The sequence below is a fragment of the Narcine bancroftii genome, chromosome 3 (assembly GCF_036971445.1).
Source record: "Narcine bancroftii isolate sNarBan1 chromosome 3, sNarBan1.hap1, whole genome shotgun sequence".
Taxonomy (NCBI): domain Eukaryota; kingdom Metazoa; phylum Chordata; class Chondrichthyes; order Torpediniformes; family Narcinidae; genus Narcine; species Narcine bancroftii.
Window position 1 is genome coordinate 348,105,297 of NC_091471.1, and position 21,803 is coordinate 348,127,099.

Below are 21,803 nucleotides of genomic sequence, written 5' to 3' on the forward strand. Positions count from 1 at the left end.
AAGAGGAACTGGCAAAAGTGGTTTGGAAAGGCACACGAGCTGGGAGGACAGCAGAGTAGCATGGCTGGAGTTTCTGCGAAAAATGAGGAAGATGCAAGACAGATTACCAAAAATAAATATTTTAATGGAAAAATTACAATGGAAGCTGACAAGAGAAGCAAAATCAAAAGGGCATACAAGAAAACAAAATTAGAAGAGGCAACTGAGGTCATTAGGAAGGGAAAAGTTAAACTCTGAAAGAAAGCGAGCAAATCTTCAAAAAGGATACCAAAAACATTTTAAAGTATATTACTGTGGCAGTGTGAGCAGCGGGAGAAACACGGCCACCACGTTGAGGGTCGTTAACGATGGTTTTTATTCCAATTCAGCGCACCCCTATAAGGGCAGCAGGAGCTCAGTCACCTGGTGCATTGTGATGTCATAATCGCTCCCAGGGTGCACGCTGGAAGGGATGCTGGAGTCAGAGAGAAATCTCTGACGACGCCGTTTCCCTATGGCTGCCCTGCCACGTGGCGATACAAGAGGGGCCGGTTCGCCATGAGGATGTGCACCGCCACATTACGACAGCTATAGAGGCCAAGTAGTTGGGTATATTTAATGCAGAGCTTGATAGATATCTCAATAGTCCGGGCATTGGGGTTATGGGGAGAAGGCAGGAGAATGAAGCAGAGTGAGAGAATGGATCAGCTCACGATGGAATGATGGAGCAGACAAGATAGGTCAAGTGGCCTACTTCTGCTCCTATACTTTATGGACTTGTGATCAGGCATGTTCAGTGACTACAGCTCAACATTAAACACCATCATATCAGCAAAACCTATGACTAAACAAATCTGGGCCTCTGCAATTGGATCTTACTTCCACATCGCTGACCCCAATCTAGGCAGATTGGCAACATTATGACCACCTCACTATTCATCAACACCAAAACCAAGGGACAACTCACCTCTTCACATTGATTTGGATAAAGGTGAAGTTTTGGAATCTTCGTGTTCCTGATAGTCCACCTTTCAGTACACCTCTCCTCAAGCCTGCACTTTGAGGCACATCAACATCTATACTTTCTCAGTTCAGAATCTGAACGATTACACCAGGGCTGTAACAAACTTTTTCAAAACAGCAGTGGACAAGTGTGTCCCCACCAAATCATTCAGGGTTTTCCTCAACCAGAAGCTCTGGATGAACAATGAAATCCAGAACTTGGTGAGAGTCAGATCACAGGTATTTAAGTCCAGAGATCCAAATCAATACAGAAGGAGCAGGTATGCATGTTTTAGGTGTGGTATCGAGGTTGGAACATTTATACATTCAACCTGTCTCTGCATGAAAGTAAGATCTTTTGGTCTGACCTGGCAGAAATTTTGACAAAAATTATAGAAGTGGATTACCATTGGACCCAGAATTGTATTTATTGAGAAACTTATGGTTATTGGCACTAAGCTATCAAAATATCAAATACAGTACATGAGGACTGCACTAGCAACAGCCAGGAATTGTAAAGCTGTTACATGGAAGTCCAACTCCACCCCCCTGCCCCACCCCCTAATAATTACTCACTGGAATATGGAAATACAAAGTTGTGCCTCCCTGGAAAAGATAACAATCTTAAAAAGAAACATGGTGTTTGTTAAAATATGGCCACCTTACTTGAATCATACTGGCTTAAAGATATAATTAATTTCCCTGAAAAGGTTTAAATAATAGTTAGGTTAATAGCATTTAATTCCTGAAGATCAAGACATGGACTAATTAATGAAGGCAAGCTCAAACACCCTCTTTTTTTGGACAATTGATTTTTGTTATGTTAGCAGTTGGGAGGGGGATTGAGTTTGGGCAATCATGTGAGACTAAGTTTAAAATATTATTTATATGATGTCTAAAATAATGTTCTTTACAAGTCTTGGAAAAATTAATAAATATTTTTTTTAAAAGAAGCAAAAAGCTATTCCCCAGGTGAAATGGAGATTCCAGTTGAAAATGAGAACAACAACGGACGCCCGACAGCTATGGCAGGGCCTAAATGTCATAACCTGCTACTGGGGTGCCATTGTTGGCGCAACACCTTTACAGCACCAACAATTGGGATCAGGATTAGAATCCTGCGCTGTCTGTAAGGAGTTTGGTCATTCTCCCCATGTCTGCGTGGGTTTTCCCCAGAGGCTCCGGATACCTCCCACCATTGAAACTTACTGGGGGTTGCAGATCAATTGGGTGGCACAGACTTTGGGCCAAAATAGCATGTTACTGTGCGGTATGTCTTATTTTTTTTTAATTTAAAAACAAATCTGAAGTAGCAGACAGCAAAGCTTCACTCCTAGAGGACTCGATGCCTTCTACACCCAATTTGATGACACTATTAGTGGAAAAACCACTGCTCCGTTCCCCATATCCCCTGATGATCCCATCCTGTTTGTGCGTGCTGCCTTTAGGAGACTGAATCAGAGGAAAGCGTCTGGCCCAGACAGAGTACCTGATCAAGTATTAAAAGAATCTCTGCTGACCAATTACCTATGTATTCTCAGATATCTTCAATATCTCACTCCAGCAGAGCGTGACACCCACCTGTTTCAAACAGGCATCAATCATACCAGTGCCCAAGAGGAGTGCAGTAATGACCAGTAGCACTTGAATCAAGTAATGAAGTGTTTTGAAAGGCTGGTGTTGAAGCATATTAGCTCCTCTCTGAGTAGTGACATGGATATGCTTCAGTTCACCTATCATAGCAAAAGATCTATGGTGGTTGCTATCTCACTAGCTGTACACAAATCCCTGGAACACCTGGACAGTAAAGATGCATTCATCAGGATGCTTTTTTATTGACTACAGTCCAGCATTTAACACCATCATCCCTCAAAACTGATCAGCAAACTCCAATACCTGCAACTCAACACCCTACTGTGTGATTGGATGATGGTTTTCCTTACCTCCAATCCAGTGAGGATTGGCAAGAACATCTCCACAATCTCCATCAGTACCAGAGCATCACACAACCATGTTCTTAGTCCCCTGCTCCACTCACTTTACACCTATGACTGTTGCTCGGTACAACAATAACAGCGCTAACAATTTGCTGACGATACCACAATAGTGCATTGTATAAAGAAAGGTGATGAGTCAGCATACAGGAGGGCGATTGAGAACTTGGGTGAATGGTGCATTAACAACAATCTCGCACTCAATGTCACCAAAACTAAGGAGCTGATTGTTGACTTAGAATGCTACAGCACAGAAAACAGACCATTCAGCTCCACTAGATTGAGTCATTATTCCCCTAGTTCCACTGATCTAGTCACATTCCATAACCCTCCAGACCTCTACCATCCATGTACCTATCCAATTTATTCTTAAAACACATGATAAAGCCCACATTTACCACATTAGGTGGGAGCTCATTCCACACTCCCACCACTGAGTGAAGAACTTTCCCCTATGTTTCTCCCTAAACCTTACCCCCTTCATCTTAATCTATGAACTCTCGTATTCATCTCCCCCAATATGTGGAAAAAGTCTATTTGCATCCACTCTGTCTATACCCCTCAATCCTGCAAATCTCTATCAAATCTTCCCTCATTCTCCTCCACTCCAAGGAATAAAGTCCTAACCTCTTTAATCTTTCCTGGCAACATCCTGGTAAATCTTCTCTGCACTCTTTCAATCTTATTGATATCCTTCCTGTAGTTAGGTGCCCAGAACTGCACTCAATTCACCAAATTTGGTTTCATCAGTGTCTCTAACAATTTCAACATAACATCCCAACTCCTGTACTCACTTCTTTGATTTATAAAAGCTAAGATACCAAAAGCTTTCATTATAACTCTGTCCACATGTGATGCCACCTTCAGGGAATAATGTATTTGTATTCCCAGATATCTCTGTTCCTCCGCACTCTTCAGTGCCTTATCATTTACTGTATTTGGTTGGCCTTTCTGAAATGCATCACCTCACACCTGTCTGCATTGAACTCTATTTGCCATTTTTTGCCTCAGATCCCTCTGCAAGCTTTGAAAATCTTCACTGTCCACAACACCTATCATTGCGTCATCAGCAAACTTCAGTAAAGGAAAGCCAGAGGTTTACAATCCAGTGATCAATGGGGGATCAGAGGTGGAGAGGGTGAGCAAATTTAAGTTCTTGGGATTCACTACCTCAGGGGATATTTCCTGGACCCAACGCACTAATGAAGAAAGCACGTCAGCACCTCTACTTCCTCAGGAGATTGCAACGGTTTGGTATGACACCAGAAATGTGTGGTGGCAAGTGCACTGAGCCGCTGCATCACAGTCTGGTATGGGGACGTAAAGCCCTCCAAAAGATAATGGACATTGCCCAGGACATCACAAGCAAAACCATCCCCATCATTGAGAACATCTACAGGGAACGCTGCCATCGGAGAGCAGCAGTAATCATCAAGGATCCACACCAACCTGCACATGCTCTGTTCTCGTTGCTGCCAACAGAAGAGGTATAGGTGCCACAAGACTCACACTGTCAGGTTCAAGGACAGCTGCTACCTCCATCAGGCTTAACAACAAACTCAATCAGGGACTCATTTAAGGACTCTTATTTGTGTACTTTGATTTTCTTTAATTCTCCCTGTATTGCATAATCTGTTTGCTTACATTTTTGTTATCTGTTTCCAGTTTTTTTGTTTCCATGTATATGCTGTGTACAGTGTTTTTGCTCTACCGATAAGTGGTAATCCTCTGGCAGATTATTCTCTCCCCACTATTCTCTATGTGAAAAAGGGGCTCTTCAGGCCCCTTTTAAACCCATTCCCTCTCACCTCAAATCTTTATCATTAGTTTCCTATCATGGAAAATGACTTGGGCATTTAACTTGGTTTACAGTTGACATAGCTCTCTGTAATTAGCTACATGTCCCTCATCTGCTGATGGGCATTTCCTACTGGAATAGGCATAAAACAGATTTCTAGATTTTATTTCTGTTGACACAAAAGCACTTTTTGACCAACAGTTAGCCAAACATTTGTCAACTCTGCATTTTGTTGAATACTCAACATTTATGTAGTAGTTTTCAATGCTTCATCAGCATTATTTATTTACAATGTACATTTCTCTGTTTGAATGCAATTCCACTCAGGGCATCCAAAACACTTTAACATTAAGAAACACCATACCCATCAATGCTAGCCTTCCTATCTGCAATCCATGCTCAGAGAGAATCCTTTTATTGCATAATAAATGTATTCGTGCTGCGCAGGGTTTACGATTTGCATCAAAAGGGGACTATCGTGGACAACATGGGCCAAAGATTTCTACCGCATGGAAACAGGCTCCAGGTTTTATCCATAATTATTAGGAACAGGCCATAAAATTTCCAAGCAAGCTTCTTTAATTACAAAAAAGGCATTACCATTCACCAGAATTCATTAAACTATCCTAAGCTTTCTGTTTATTCATTAACTAAGAATTCTGACACAGGCAAATTAGGTCTGAAGGTGCATTTACACTTCACCACAAGTAAAACATCTCAAGGTACATCTGCCCTTATGAATGATAAGCTGGTGTTAATGGATGGCCATAGGGCCTGCTTTCTTTTCAGACAGATATTTCTCAAACAGATGCTGGAAGACATCCGCCAACTCCTTGCAGATGACGACTTCAGCGACCCATGCACGTCAAGCAATATGGCAGCGTCCATTGACCTAGTTGCTGCGCCACGCCCAGCAACTAGTCTCTCTCCCACTCCACCGAGGCCGGTAACACCAGCAGCAGGTGGAGACTCAAACTTACCAGAGCAGTATTTCTACCATCAGAAATGGGGTTCTGGAACCCACCACTGCCATCCACCTTGCTCCCATCTGGGAAACACCAGGGCTTATGACTATGATGGTCAGCTGCAGAGACAACCTCCTTGGCACTCAGGGCGGAATTTCCTCATAGAGATGGGCGAAGGTCAGCATCATAACAACCCCCACCCGAACCGAGACTCCCATGGAAGTCAGGACCATCCCACACCTCCACCAACAATAGCAGCATACGTATGTATGGAGTGTGGACCACCCCACTCGAGTTTGACTCCTGCCGTTTTATCTGGACCTTCACTTTGGATGACGTGTCTCAGCCCCTTCTAGGTGCAGACTTCCTTCAAGCCCACTGCCTCCTGGTGAACCTGAAAGCACTGTCTGGTTAATTCCAGGACCTTCCAGGCCTCCCACCTCGACTCAGTAACTTTATCAGAGAACAAGTTTTTCAGAATCCTAGTATGTCAAAGCCCCTCTTTAGTCCTTCCTGCTGACACATTGACGCTCTAAACACATCCACGTGCACATTGCCAGGCCACTGACGGTTTCCAGAGGTGCCATGTACCTGTTCACGATGGTGGACAGGTTCACTAGATGGCCCGCTTTCAGACCCTTCCATGATATCCTGCGTCAAGACCCTCATGAACTGGATAGCCCGTCGGCCTTCCTTCCACTACCACATCAGACTGGGTTTTTTCTTGGGGGGAGCACAGTTCACGTTCAGCCTTTGGCAGCGCAGACACAGCTCCTAGGGACCCAGTTACATCACACCACAGCCTAACACCTACAGTCTAACAGTCTGGTGGAATTTGAAGACAGCCCTCATGGCGCAGCTCCAATGCCCGGATTGGGTGAACAAGTTGCCTTGGGTGCTCCTTGGCATCCGCACAGTGCCGAAGCAGGTTTTGGTCACATCCTCTGCTGTCCATGGGCCCCAATGATAGTCCTGGGAGAGTTTGTGCCAGTGGCCCTCAGCTAGGAGGATATACCTACGCTGCTAATGTGACCATAAGAAGGTTGGCACCTTGGCCCCTGTATCAACCTCATGCTACGGTTCAGCTCCATCCTACGTCCTGAAGACTGCAAATAAGTCTTCATAAGGAGAAGCGCGCACCAGACGCCCCTTCAGCTTCCATGTGCGTTACAACACAATGGGTCCATAGGCCTTTTGAACATTGGGGGTAGGCAGGAAACATTAACAGTCAACAGTCTCAAACCAGCACATCATGACCTCAACCAACCAGTAACTGTTCCAGCCCCACAGCGGAGATGTCAGCCTCCTAAACGTACAAACTGTGGACTTGGCATCTCCAAACACAAGTTCTTGGAGGGGGGGTGGGGTGGCATGTAGGGAGCTGCACTGATCCACAGTGAACTGGGTCATGGAGGTGCAGGCTCACACTGGGCTGACATCTCAATGGGCCCAAAGGGATCTTCAGAGAGGTTTTGATAAGATGGAGAGTCCAAGTAGTCAGTTGGTTGGTTCAACTCACTCAGATTCTTTTGTTTGCTTCCAGGAACACCAACTACACTATATCTTTTTGGAACCTACAACAACCTTCAACATTATCCACAACTCATATCTACAAATCTACTGACCCAACCTTCCACTTCATCGAGGTAATTTATAAAAATCACTAAGAGCAAGGTCCCAGAACAGATCACTGCAGAACTCCACTAGCCACCGACTTCCAGGTAGAATACTTTCCATCCACTACTACCAGAGGTAGTATAGACAAGCCAATTCTGAATCCAGAGTCAAGGTTCCATAGATCCCATGCCTCAGGACTTTCTAAACAAGTCTCTCATGGAAGACATTTTCCAAATGGCTACTAAAATTCATATTCACCACATCTACCTTCAATTTCATTTGTTACATCCTTAAAAAACCTAATTAGGCTTGTCACAATTGCATACTTACCTTCATCGGAGCAATGCCAGCCACCACTGATGATGTAAGCGATGCGACACGCATGCGTGGCAGTATTAAGCGTCAGTATACTGGTGACGAACCTCAGATGCAGGAGGAAGAGAGAATGTGAGGATCACCCCTGTGACAGTGAACCAATGAGAAAATCAGAGGAGTTTAGCTGGGTGGTGTTTGGGGAGTTAAAAAATGCAGTGTTGTGTCTACTAAATAATAAAAGAAAGTCAACTTCATGGTGTCCTGAAAGAAATGAGTCAGTGTATTCTTTATTTTTGTTTGTAAGCTGTGGTGAATCAGTGCGGATACAAGTGAGTTCACAGTAGCTTCTAATTTAAAATGAATAGTGATGAGGATAAACCCCTTACAGAAGCAGTTGGGGAGGCCAAACTGGAGATTCACCCCCCCTCCCACCTTTTTATTAATAATGCAGCAACATGGTTCATGATCCTTGAGGCATGCTTCTCTGCCCTCAGTGGTGCAACTCAGAAGATGAAGTATATGTGGAGCATCTTCCAGAGCAGATTGCCAGTGAAGTGGAGCATATCTTTGTGGATCCAAATGGTAATCTCCCATACAACATGCTTCAGGCTGATATTCTGCCACGTACTCGGCCATCTAGGGAGACTCGCACTCCCAATTTCTAGCTGAATGACAGCCAAGGCGATAGGCAACTGTCACAGATGTTGAGGTGGTGATACAGGGTAGCTTTCCTGTCGAAGGCTATTTTTGGAAACAGAGGTCTATGTTCAAGAACATTTGGTGAGTGTCTTTCGAATGTCCACCCTCAATCAGTTGGCTAATAATGCCGACCTCATTATGTCCACAACTTCTGCATTGAAGAGAGGATTGGTTTCTTCCCCTAGTCAACAGGGGTAAATGAAACTGGAACAACTGCTTACTGCGCCTTGTGAAGCGCCAGCACTTTATCAATCGAAGGTAGCGCCGGCACCTTATCAATCAAAGGTAATTGAGTTGGAGCAGCAAATGGCAGCACTGACTTCACAGGTCCATGCTTTGGGCGTGCAACAGAAATTCCTTTCGTCAACGTGGTTGGAATCATGGTGGTCGAGAATATGGTAGAGGTGACGGACAGCATATTTCTTGGAAGCATCAGAGATTTGGTACTGCTGCCTGGTCCTGTCCACCACCTTGCAACTTCTACAAGTGGCAGCTGGGAAACAACCAGGCCCAGCAGTAGAGGCAACCACTGCCCATGGGCACCTTAGCTGCCATTCTTTTCTTGTTGATTCTGAAGTAGACACCCCAGCAGCAGCCACCCCAACATCATGCGTTCTTTCAGGCACAAATGATTCTCATATTCAAGCACATGGCTAGAGGTCACTCATGTTGGATTTTGAGCTCAAGAAACCTTTTTGGTGAGTTTTCAGTTGCAAACATGAAAAATTCCATTTTGGGAGTAGATTTCTTGTCACATTTTTCTTTGTTGGTGGATTTGAAAAGTCGCTGTCATGGATCATAGCTCTTGTATGCAAGTGAGCAGCATCTGTCATCCTTCTAATGTCATGAGCTGCCCGACAAGCCTTCAACCTGGCTCTTGCCCTTTCCAACCCTTGCTCAAGTGTTTCCCTTGCTTAGTGACCCCATCATATCGTCATACAGATGAAAAACACAGTAAGCTACCATAGAGATACTGGGTCCTCCAGTGGTAACACGGGCTTGTAAATTACCCCCAGACTATCTTAAAATCACAAAATCAGAATTTGACCACATGCAAGAGTTGGACATAACCCTCAGATCTGAAAGCTGTTGGGCTTCACAGTTGCATGTGGTTACAAAAAATTCTCTTGGGATTGGCAGTCTTGTGGCGATTATTGTGCCCAGAGCAATTCTACTGTGCCTGACTGATACAACATCCCCAATTTACAAGACTTTCAAGCAAACTTCAATGGCAAACATGCATTTGTGAAATAGATCTAGTACATGCTTCCTATCAGATTCCAATCGAGCCTTCCAATATCGTGAAGATGGCAGAACTTTCAGCATGTTTGAGATTCTGCGAATGCCATTCGGTCTTTGGAATGCAGCTCAAACATTCTAGCAGTTTATGGCCTCAATTTTGTGTTTGTTTACGTCAATGATATCCTGGAATGTGAATAAGAGGAGCACAAGTGCCAACCTTGTTTTGTGGTTTCAGAGACTTGATGAGTTTTCTATTGTGATCAATCCCAGTAAATGCATTTTTGGGACATAGTGTTATACAACATAGTATTTTACTCGATGAATCGAAAGTGCAAAAGATTCAAGAAATTCCTACACCCGTTACATTTGGCCAGTTGCAACTTTTACAGGCATGATGAATTTTTATTGCCGATTCTGCCAGATGCTCCAGCGTCTTATTACCCCTTATGATCTAATAACTTTGGGAGATGATGCTATGCATGATTTCAACAATGTGAAGATTGTCCTTACGAATGCCACAACGGTTGTGCATCATGGTTCCTCTCTCTTACCACAGGACCATCTCTCAGTGCTGTGGGAGCAGTATTAGAACAACGTGTCCGTGGGCAATTGGAACCTCTGGCTTTTTTTTCCCCCACCAAAGCTGTCAACGGCTCAAGCAAAGTTTAGTACATCTGGTCGAGAACTCTTGGCCACCTATCTTGCAGTGAAACATTTCCGCTTTTTATTGGAAGGTCACCCTTTCACCATTTATATAGACCACCTGCCTCTTACACATACTGCGAGTACAAAAACACATCTCTACTCGCCTAGAGAGATTCAGTACTTGGACATACAGCACACCTGAGAAAAAGTGAATGCTGTGGTCAATGCCCTGTCCAGGCACAACATTGACACCTTCCATACAACTACTGCCATCGATTTCACCACCATAGCTCGTGCACAGCACACCAATCTTATCTCATCCAATAACACCGGATCAACTCTTGTCTCCATCTTCAAGATGTGACCCTGGATGAATCAGGTGAAACATTAATCTGCAATTTTTCCACAGGAAGGCCTAGGCCTTTTGTGCCAGTAGCTATGAGGTGGGAGATTTTTGAATCTCTTCACAATCTATTGCATCCTAGTACAAGAGCGTCAATCAAACTAGATGCGTAATGTTCTACCTGACCTCATGTTAAATGGGATGTTGGATTATGGCCAAGGACTTGCTTGCGTGTCAATGCTCTAAAGTCTCCAGACACAAGAAATCCAAGATGGGGGATTTGGTTATTCCAGATTCTCGTTTCCAGCACGTGCACCTTGACCTGGAAGGCCTGCCTTGACATCGGGGGGATAAATTTTTCTGCTCACTTGTGAAGTCCAGACTACCAGGTGGCAGCAGCCCATTCCGATCACTGACATCTCTGCAGAGACAGCCTCTAGGGCTTTCATGGATTGTTGGATTCCATCTTTCAGTGATCCGGTCACTATTACAACAGATTGAGGGTCTCAGTGCGAGTTGGCATTGTACTGAGTTCTCACTGATCTTCTGGACACTACCATCTGCAGGTCAACAGCTTCGTTTAGCGTTTCCATCAACAACTGAAGGCAGTATCAACAGCAGGTGGTGATGCATTGACATGGAGCGAATGTTTGCCCATGATTCTCTTTGGCATGCCTTCTGCTGTTGTGGCAGAGCTAGTACGTTAACCTTGCCAGGTGAGTTTGTGAATCCAAGTCCAAGCCCAACACTCTATCATCTGATGAGTTATGTTGATAGTCTTCAGGAAAACACTAGGTCATTCCAACCTACTCCTACACGGCAGGCATCACCTGCAGTGGATGTGCCGAATGATTTACAATGCTGTTCTCGTGATCCTCTGGCATGATGCTGTTCACAAACCACTTCAGCCTGCTTACGATATCCTTTTCAAGTCTTACAACACCAACTTTGCGATCCACAGGAATGGAAAAGCTGACGTGGTTTCCATCGACAGGTTGAAACCAGTGTATATTGATGGTCCATGTTCTGCATTAGAGCATCAATCACACCCTTGCCAGTCAGACCATGTATTGCCTGCCTTGCACTATCATACAAGGTCAGGCTGAATTGTCAGCCCTTATATCGCAGGACAGTTCCAAACAGTTGCATGGCTCGAAGTCTGAGGTGGGGGACTGACATGGTCACGTACTTACCTTCATCAGTCCACCACTGATGACTTAAGCAATGTAATGCACAAGAGTAATAGCATACACGTGTGGGTGTGTTAGGCATCAGTATACAGGAGATGAATCTCAGATGCAGGAGGAGAATGAAAATGTCCGGTTCATCCCTGTGGCAGTGAGCCAATGAGAAGGTCAGGAGTTTTAACTGGGTGGTGTTTGGGGAGTTGAAGAATGCAATGTTGCGTCTAGTGAATAATAGTTAACTTTATGATGTGCTAAAAGAAACAAGTATTCTTTATTTGTTTGTAAGCTGTGGTGAATCAATGCTGTTACAGGCTCGTGAGGCATGACTTTACCCTCACAAAGGCAAGCTGACTGTCCCTAAGAGTATACTTCTCCAAATTGTCCTTAAGAATCCTCTCCAAAAGTTTGCAAACCGGCCTATAATTCCCAGGATTCTTCCTATTACCTTTTTTTAAAGCAAGTGGGCCATATTTGCCATTCATCAGTCCTCCACCACGCCCTTTGTGGACCAGGAAGATAACCACCAGCATCCCAGCAATCTCTTCCATTTAGAGCATTGACACGCAAGCAAGTCCTTGGCCATAATCCAATATCTTAATTGTCTATTTTAATGTTTTTAAGAAGATCTAACACCTCCTCTTTCTTTATCTCAACATGATCCAGCATGCAAATTTATTCTGAGCATTCATTTAGGACCTTCCCACCCTCCTCTGCCTCCAGGAACGTTGCCTCCTTTATCCTTAAGTGGCTCCACCTTCACCATCGTCACCCTTCATTCTTTGCATATGCATAGAATGCCTTGGGGTTCCTCTTAACCCTACTTGCCAAGGCCTTCTTATGCCCCCTTATCGCTCTACCATCTCCTTTCTCAAGTTCTTTCCTGGCTACTATACAATTCTCATGATCCCTTCCTGTTTTTTTGCTTCCTTCTTCCTCTTAACTAGATGCATCACCTGTTTTGTCAACCACAGTTCCCTTTTCCTACCAGCTTTTCCTTGTCTCAGTGGGGCAAACCTATCCTGAACCCCACTCAAGTGGCTCCGAAATATCTCCATATTATTTGTGCTTTTCCTTTTGAGAAACTTGTTCCCAATTTGCTCTCCTGAGTTCCTGCCTCATCCCATCATAATTATCCATTCTCATTTTGTCTGCTTTTGTCCATTACCTGAGTTATGTAAAAGCTCAGGAGGTTGTGGTCACCACCAGCAAAATGCTTAACCACTGAGAAGTCTGCCACCTGACCAGATTCATTACCCAGAATTAGATCCTCTAGTCAGCTGGTCCACATACTAGGTCAGAAATACTTTCTTGGACTCACCTGACAAATTCTGCCCCATCTTGTCCTCTTACAGTCAGGAGGTGCCATTCAATATTTGGGAATTTGAAGCCTTCCATAACAACCATCCCAAAATCTGCCTGATTTTCTGTTCCTCAGTATACTGAGGGATATTTGCTCCTTCCCATTTCTAACTTCTTCTCACATCGACTCAGTATTAGAATTTTATTTAGAAATTAGACATACAGCATGGTTACAGGCCATTTCGGCTCATGAGCCCGTGCCACCCAAACCACCCCCCCCCCACTGGGGAAAGCCCACACAGACATAGGGAGAACTTAAACTCCTCACAGACAGCACAGGATTTGAACTCCAGTCCCGATCACTGGTGCTGTTATAGCATCACACTCTTCTCTTCTCTTTGGCTTGGCTTCGCGGACGAAGATTTATGGAGGGGTAATGTCCATGTCAGCTGCAGGCTCGTTTGTGGCTGACAAGTCTGATGCGAGACAGGCAGACACGGTTGCAGCGGTTGCAAGGGAAAATTGGTTGGTTGGGGTTGGGTTTTTTCCTCCTTTGTCTTATGTCAGTGAGGTGGGATCTGCGGTCTTCTTCAAAGGAGGTTGCTGTCCGCCGAACTGTGAGGCGCCAAGATGCACGGTTTGAGGCGATATCAGCCCACTGGTGGTGGTCAATGTGGCAGGCACCAAGAGCTTTCTTTAGGCAGTCCTTGTACCTCTTCTTTGGTGCACCTCTGTCTCGGTGGCCAGTGGAGAGCTCGCCATATAACACGATCTTGGGAAGGCGATGGTCCTCCATTCTGGAGACGTGACCTACCCAGCGCAGTTTGATCTTCAGCAGCGTGGATTTGATGCATCACACTACTGCTACACTAACCACCCCACTCAATAGTAAATGGAAACCTTCCCTCCCTATACAGGATCTTCCCTTTCTATAGCCATGAATTGTGACTAGTATTACTACTCCCTCCCCTTTTTATCTCCCATTCCTTTTAAAACGGCTAAACCCTTGTACCTACATAAGCGAAACATGTCCTTGCATCAGCCAAGACTCAAAGCCACAACATTACAATATCACATGCTGATCCATGCTCCAACTTCATCCTTTATTCCAAATACTCCTTGCATTAACACATACACATTTCAAACCTTGCAAGTGACTACATTTATGCTTCCTCTCCTGCCTGTCCTTCCTCACAAACCCACAGCACATTACATCATCCCTTCCATCTCCTGCCCCATTCTCTCCACTCACATTCAGGTTCCCATTCCCCTGCCAAATTAGTTTGAACTCTCCCTAACAGCTCAAGCATACCTGCCCGCCAGGATATTAGTCCCTCTCCAGCTCAGGTCCAACTCATGCTTTTCGTACAGGTCAAAACTTTTCCAGAAGATATTCCAATGATCCACAAATCTGACGCCATGGACCAACTCTTCAGCTATGCATTTATTTGCCACATCTTATTCCTATTTGCTCTGGTGCATGACTCAGATTCATCATCATGGCCCATCGCTTTGCAAGCGAAGATGAACACGGTGCCTCAGACTGCAACCCCAAGATTACCACCACCCTTGAGATCTTGTTTTTCAGCTTCCCAACTCCCTCTATTCCCACTTCAGGCCCTCATCCCTACTCCCACCTATGTCACTGGTATCAACGTGGACCACAACATTTGGGAAATTATAGGCCTGTGTGCTTGACATCAATAGTGGGCAAGTTACTGGAAAGTATCTAACAGATCAGATATACAAGTATTTGGATAGTGAGGGACTGATTAGGGTTAGTCACTAAGGCTTTGTGCATGTCCAATGTTACAACTTTGATTATATATTATCATATAATATTGGTTAACATGTTTAACCAATCTTAACCTTTCCAAAGAGGTTAGCAGAAAAGTTGGTGAAGGAAATGCCATGAATGTTGTCTAATGGAATTTAGTAAGGCTTTTGAACAAGGTCCCATGAGGTTATTCAGAAAATTAAGTCGCTCAGTGGTAGTGGATGACTGCCTCTCTGAGTGGAGGCCTGTGACTAGTGGAGTGCCTCAAGGATTGGTGCTGGGTCTGTTTGCCATCTATATCAATGATCAGGATGATAATATAAATTGGATCAGCAAGGTGGCAGATGACACAGATTGGAGGTATACTAGACAGTGAGGAAGGCCCTCAAAGCTTGCAGAGGGATCAGGACCAGCTGGAAAAATGGGCTGCAAAATGGCAAATGGCATTTAATGCACACAAATGTGAGATAAATTTGATGTTTTTATAAAATTTAGATATCCAACACAGTATCAGGCCATTTCAGCCCATGAGTCCATGCCACCCAATTAACCTGTACCCCTAATACATTTTGAAGGGTGGAAGGAAACCAGAGCCCCTGGGGGGGAAACCCACAAGGACACAGGAAGAACATACAAACTCCTTAAAGATAGTGCAGGATTCGAACCAGGATCCAGATCGTTGGTGCTGTAGACGTGTTGCACAAACCACTTCGCCAACCATGCCGCCCAAGGTTGAACTCTGGAAGGATAAACCAAGATAGAACATACACAGTAAACAGAAGGGAACGGAGGTGTGCAGATGGCTCTGGGAATACAGATATACAATTTCCTCAAAGTGGTGTCTCAGGCAGAGAGGGTCGTTAAGAGAGCTTTTGGCACATTGGCCTTCAGAAATTGAAGTTGTGAATGAAGGAGTTGGGATGTTATGGTAAAGTAATACAAGACATTGTCGAGGCCAAATTTGGAGGATGGTTTACAGTTTTGATCACCTAACTGCACGAAAGACATCAATAAGATTGAAAAAGTGCAGAGAAAATTTACTAGGATGTTGCCAAAACTTCAATAACTGAGTTACAGGGAAAAGTTATACAAGTTAGAACTTTATTCCCTGGAGCATAGAACAAGGGGAAATTTGATAGAGGTATTTAAAATTATGAGGGCGATAGATATGATGCCATGCACACATACTGTAGTGCAGTGAAATGCTGTTTTTTCTGGTTGTACATGTGCAGATAATATTAAACATGAATTTGAAATCGCCCAAGTCACGCCACTGTTTTCTGAGTGATTGAAGGTGGCCTTCCAAAAGTACAATTAGACACTACACATGATTAAAAGAAAAATAAGAAACTTGAATAGAATACCAATGTAAAAAAAATCAGACAAGTTCATGAAAAGAGACCAGTCCCATTCTCTACAACACAATCCATTTTGCCACATTTCCCTGGCCTCTGCACAAAGCTGCAAGCTGTCTTTTCAGAGACAGTTTCTGAACACTAGAATTAAAACGGTCTCCACTACTACACCCGGAATGCATTGTTAATCTTTATTTTTCAAGAAAAAAAATTCTGCAGATCCATGAACACACTGCAGAAACTCAGGTCACGCAGCTGCCATAGGAAGCAAAGGGTAAACCAACATTTTGGGCCTGGGAAGGGGATAGGGAGCTGGAATAAAAAGGAGACCGAGGGATCGGGGCAGAGAGAGACTCAGGGTGGAGGCGGGGGTAACGGAAATTGGAGAAGACAATGCTAATGATGTCTGGTTGGAGAGTGCCCAGACAGAATAAAAGATGGTTTCTCCAATCTACAGATAGCCTTGGTTTGGCAATGCACAAGCCCATGGACAGACATCAGTGTTGGAATGGTTTGTGGAATTCAAATAGTTGACCACTGGAAGATCCTTGCTGTTGCAGCGAACAGAGCGAAGATGCCCTATGAAACAACCTCCCAGTGTCCTATCTCTCCAATGCTACGTAGACCACATCAGGAGCATCGGATGGTGCAAACGACCCCTGCAGATTCACAACTGATGTTGATTCACTTGAAAGGACCATTTATGGCCCCAAATAGTGGTGGGGGGGGGGGGGGGGGTGGTGTGGGTGGAAGTGTAGCACTTCTTCTGCTCACAGAGCTAAGTACCAAGAGGTGATTCTTAGGAAGGAATTAGTAGACGGAGTCCCAGAGGGAGCAGTCGCTACAGAAAACAGAGGGGAGAGGAAGCTGGGACTGGTGGTGGGATTACATTGTAGATGGTGGAAATTACAGAAGATAATGCACTGGGTTCAGAGGATGATGGGGTGAGGGGGAGGTGAGGACAAGGGGTCAGGGCAGATGTGCAGAAAATAGAGAAGATCCAGATGAGGGCCACATTGATGGCAGTCAATGGGAAGCCACTTTTTTTTTGAGGGAGAATATATTGGATGTCCTGGAATGGAAGGCCTCATCTTCAGACCTGATGCAACAAACGACCTGAGAGAAAGGAATAGAATCCTCCCAGGAGACAGGGTGGAAAGAGAGGAGTCAGGGGATCTGTGGAAATTAGTATGTCTGGATAGTTTGTCTCCTGAAATGGAGATAGATTGATAAAGGACAGTGCATTGCCAGATATGGATTCTGTAAATTTGTCAGGGTGAAAGTTTGCAGCAATGGATAAAGTTGATGAGCCCATCATGGGTTCAGGAGGCAGCACCAATGCAGTCAATGGTGTAGTGGGGAAGAGTTGAGGATGCTTGCTCGTGTAGGCTGTTGCACAAATTGCTCCACATAATTGCCTCAAAGCTCATGATTTTAAATACTTCTATAGCTCCCTTCCCAACCTCTGATCCAACCACATGTAGGCAGAGTCCAGGATCTTGTAAGCTCCGTTTAACCATCTCCTCACTCTGCTATCTCACTTTAAATGATCTATCCACATACTACATTCTTTTTACCCCTTTAGAATTATATCCTCTAGAATGTGCCAATAAAGATAATTACATTAATTAGAATTGCATATTCTAATATGGCATGGTTAGCATAGCAGTTAGAACAACGCTGTTACAATGCCAGCGACCCAGGTTCAAATTCTGCATTATCTGTAAGGAATTTGTACTTTCTCCTCGTGTCTGTGTGGGTTTTCCCCAAGGGCTCCTGTTTCCAGTTCAAGACATACTGGAGGGTTGTAAGCAATTGGGGGTACTTGGACGGCATGGGCCAAAATGGTCTGTTATTTTTGTCTAAATTTTTAAAAATTAATTTAATTAATGGTATTCTCCCAAATATGGAAGCTGATATTCATTTCCAAAATGTGCACATATTAAATCATTTTACTGATGTCAAATTAAGAGCAGAAAAAACAAAAAAAAATCAAAGATGGAATTCAGTGACACCCAAACAGCTGACACTGCAGCTCAATTCAGGCAAAAATAAAGTACTTTTTTTTTTAAATATCAAAAATTAAAAATTTAACAAGAACACACAAGTGTAGAGAGACTAATAGACTGAGGGACCAAAGACCTGAACTAAATATCCAGAGATCAGTGATCAAATTCTACTGCAGGAATAGTGAATCAAAGGTAGAATTGTTTTTTTTTTAAACTAGAACCAAGTTGGAAACAATAAAATGGTATTAAACCTTGAGAAGTTTCCAGGATTCATTTAACTCCCTGAAAAGGGGAACACTACTGGCTGAGATTGAAAAAAAATCATACTTGGGGGAACAAGATCAGAACTGACTGACATTGTTCTATCAGGTAAGATCTTGATTTGACATCAAATGCTCATGAAACTGGAGTGTTTTCCACACACCTCATTATTAGTGATAACCCACATAAATTAAGCCATCACTGTCAGCAAACATCTTGGTGAAAATAAAAGATTGGGATCAAGTTTCAATTCAATATGTAAATGGAGGTTAAAGGGTGTCTCACATCTGGCATTAAACGCAGGTGGCTAATAGCACAAGCCTTAATGCTAGCAAACACTCCATTTGCCATACAAAAAGGCATTACTGCAAGCTCCAATAAAGCCAAAAACCTAACCTGCATTTGACTTTCAATCCACTGCATTGCACTAAACAAATACGAGGTAACCCAATCTTTCCATCTCTCCTACAAGAATGCATTAGGCCCAAATGACAAGATTACATCATAGAAAACACTGAGATGAAGATTTCACGAACGACTGTTACAACAAACAGAAACAAATTGCTGCCTAGATTCAAGTATATATAGATACCAGTGACGATAAATCTGTAAACAACTATTCCCTTGATATTATTATGGAAAAGTGATCAATAATTTAGACTCCCAACAATATAAGCACTATTTTATTTACTCACACGACGTCCACTTATGCGTCATTATCACCATTTATTGTTCCCCCGAATTAACGCAGCACCTTTACGTATAAAAAAACCAGACAGAGCATCCCACCCAACTCATTCAGTATCTGACACAACCTTCAAGGGGTAGAATCGTGGCACTACTCGCCACTCAAAGGACATCTTCTTCAGCCAGCAGCGCTCCCTTTCAGCACCCACGGGCAGATCCGAACTTCCGCCCAGTCTGCTGGATGACCTGCTAGTGTGCGGTGACAGTGCGGATTCACCACGCCTGCATGCCCTCAGGAAAGGCCGGCGGGCCGGGCCACTGCAAAACCACTCCCATGACAGGGCGCCGCCTGCTCCCCACCCACACGGACACGGTTCCCCCCCCCCCACCCCCCTTCCCGCAGTCCCCAGAGCCACGCACCTTGATTTCCTTCACGTCCTGCTTGCCCCCCTCCGGGTACCACTGCACCCGCACGTAGCCCTTCTTGAGAGGCCGTTCGCGGCCGGCTCCCTCCTCGTCCGTGTCTGAGCTCTCGCCGCTGCTCACCTCGCCGTGGATCAGGCCGACGATGCCATGCCTCAGAGCGCCCTTGTAGGTGCCAGACACCAGGTCGTCGACGAACAGGAGGCGCTGGCTGCCCAGGGGAGGAGACGCGGCAGGGGATGTGGGCCCCGGGGTTGAGGCCTCGGGCGCTCCGGGCGCCGGGGGAGCGGCCTCGGGCGCTCCGGGCGTCGGAGGTCCGGCCTCGGGCGCCGGGGGAGAGGCCTCGGGCGCTTCGGGCGTCGGGGGAGGGTTTCCGAACTCTGGGGGAGCGGCCTCGGGCTCTCCGGAAGCTAGGGTACCATCCACCTCCATCACAGCCCTCACACCAGCCGCGCCGGTCACTGCGCGACGGTTTTACGCAGACGCATAGTGACGTCATGGAACGTCTCTGGGGACGACGCTGTTGACCAATCACATTGCTTGTCAACTGGTCACGTTACAGGTGGGTTTCCTCGCGCCCGGTGAATGACAGGAGGAGGGGCCGGCCATTGGCCATTCGGAGCACTGCACTTGCTCCAGACCCCGCCTCCTGGCGAGCACGCGCGTAGAGCCGCGTGCCCGTTGCCTTCATGCGGCTGCGCTGTGTCCGGGAGCATGGTGGAACTGTGGAGAAGTTCAGCTGCAATAAAATCACGGTGTAGGGGAAGCTCAGCAGGTCAGTGTGCAAAGATAAAGGTGCATGACCAACGTTTCAGGCCTGAAATTCAGATTTATTGCCAGAATGCATACGTGACTTGTCTGTCCAAATTCTTTTTAAATGTTAAAACTGAGCCCATATTCACCACCTCAACTGGCGACTCATTCCCTTTCACACTTAACCCACGTCCTCTGGTTTGTATCTCACCTACCCTCAGTAGAAAAAGTCCACCTACATTTACTCTGTCTATTCCCCTCATAATTTTAAATACCTCTATCAAATTTCCCCTCATTTTTCTACATTCTGGGCAATAAAGTCCTAACCTATTTGACCTTTCCCTGTAACTCATTTCCTGAAGTCTGGGCAATGTCCTGTAAATCTCCTCTGTGCTCTTTCTATCTTATTGATAAAGATATCAATAAGATATCTTGTAGTTAGGTGACACAGGACTCCAAATTTGGCCTCCCCAATGTCTGACACAAATTTACCAGAACATCTCAACTCCTATACTCAATACTTTGATTTATGAAGGCCAATATGCCAAAAGCTCCCTTTTTACAACTCTATCCATCTGTGATGCCTCTTTCAGGAAATTATGTATCTGTATTTCCAGATCCCTCTGTTCTACTGCAGAGCCCTATCATTCACCATCTATGTCCTTTCTTGGTTTGTCTTAACAAAATGCAACACCTCACTCTTGTCTGCATTAAATTCCATTTGCCATTTTTTCAGCTGGTCCAGATCCCTCTGCAAGCTTTTAAAACCTTCCTCACTGTCCACAACACCTCCAATCTTGGTGTCATCTGCAAACTTCCTGATCCAATTTACCACATTATCATCCAGATCATTGATATAAATGACAAACAACAATGGTCCCAGCACCGATCCCTGAGGCACACCACTAAGTTAAAGGCCTCCAATCTGAGAAGCAATCATCCACCAGTACTCTCTGGCTTCTCCTGTCCAGCCATTGTCAAATCCAGTTCATTACTTCACCACAAATACTTAGCATCTGAACCTTCCTGACTAACTTCCAATGTGAGACCTTTGTCAAAAGGGTTACTAAAGTCCACGTAGACAACATCCACAGCTTTTCTTTCGTCAACTTTCTTGGTAACCTCCTCGGAATCTCTATAAGACTGGTTAAACACAACCTACCACATTAACTATCCCTAATTGGTCCCTGGCTATCCAAATACCTGTATATCCAATCTCTTAGAACACCTTCTAATAATTTATCTACTACAGACGTCAGACTCACTAGCCTATAATTTCCAGGGTGATTTTTGGAGCCTCTTTTTAAACAATGGAACAACATGACCTACCCTCCAATCCTCTTGCACCACACCCATGGCGACGGACGTTTTAAATATTTCTGCCAGAGCCCCTGCATTTTTTACAATAGCCTCCCTCAAAGTCCGAGCGAATATCTTGTCAGGCCCTGGGGGG

At 44.7% G+C, this 21,803-nt stretch overlaps 1 protein-coding gene across 6 annotated transcripts in view; it reads right to left on the reverse strand.

Moving 5' to 3' along the window:
• The window catches only part of ube2o (ubiquitin conjugating enzyme E2 O), a 90,962-nt gene extending 70,884 nt beyond the window's left edge, over positions 1-20,078 (reverse strand). For 2 of the 6 annotated variants that reach the window (XM_069929615.1, XM_069929612.1), the window contains exons 1-2: positions 19,595-20,076; positions 15,497-15,601 (exon numbers count right to left, since the gene is read on the reverse strand). In XM_069929615.1, coding sequence (XP_069785716.1) covers positions 15,497-15,601; positions 19,595-20,029 — 540 coding nt within the window. In that variant the 5' untranslated portion in view covers positions 20,030-20,076. Of the gene's footprint in view, positions 1-292; positions 356-15,496; positions 15,602-19,594 lie in introns of those variants that run through there. The other 4 variants (XM_069929614.1, XM_069929617.1, XM_069929613.1 and 1 more) reach the window with 4 other exon arrangements.
• Between the last annotated feature and the right edge of the window lie 1,725 nt (positions 20,079-21,803).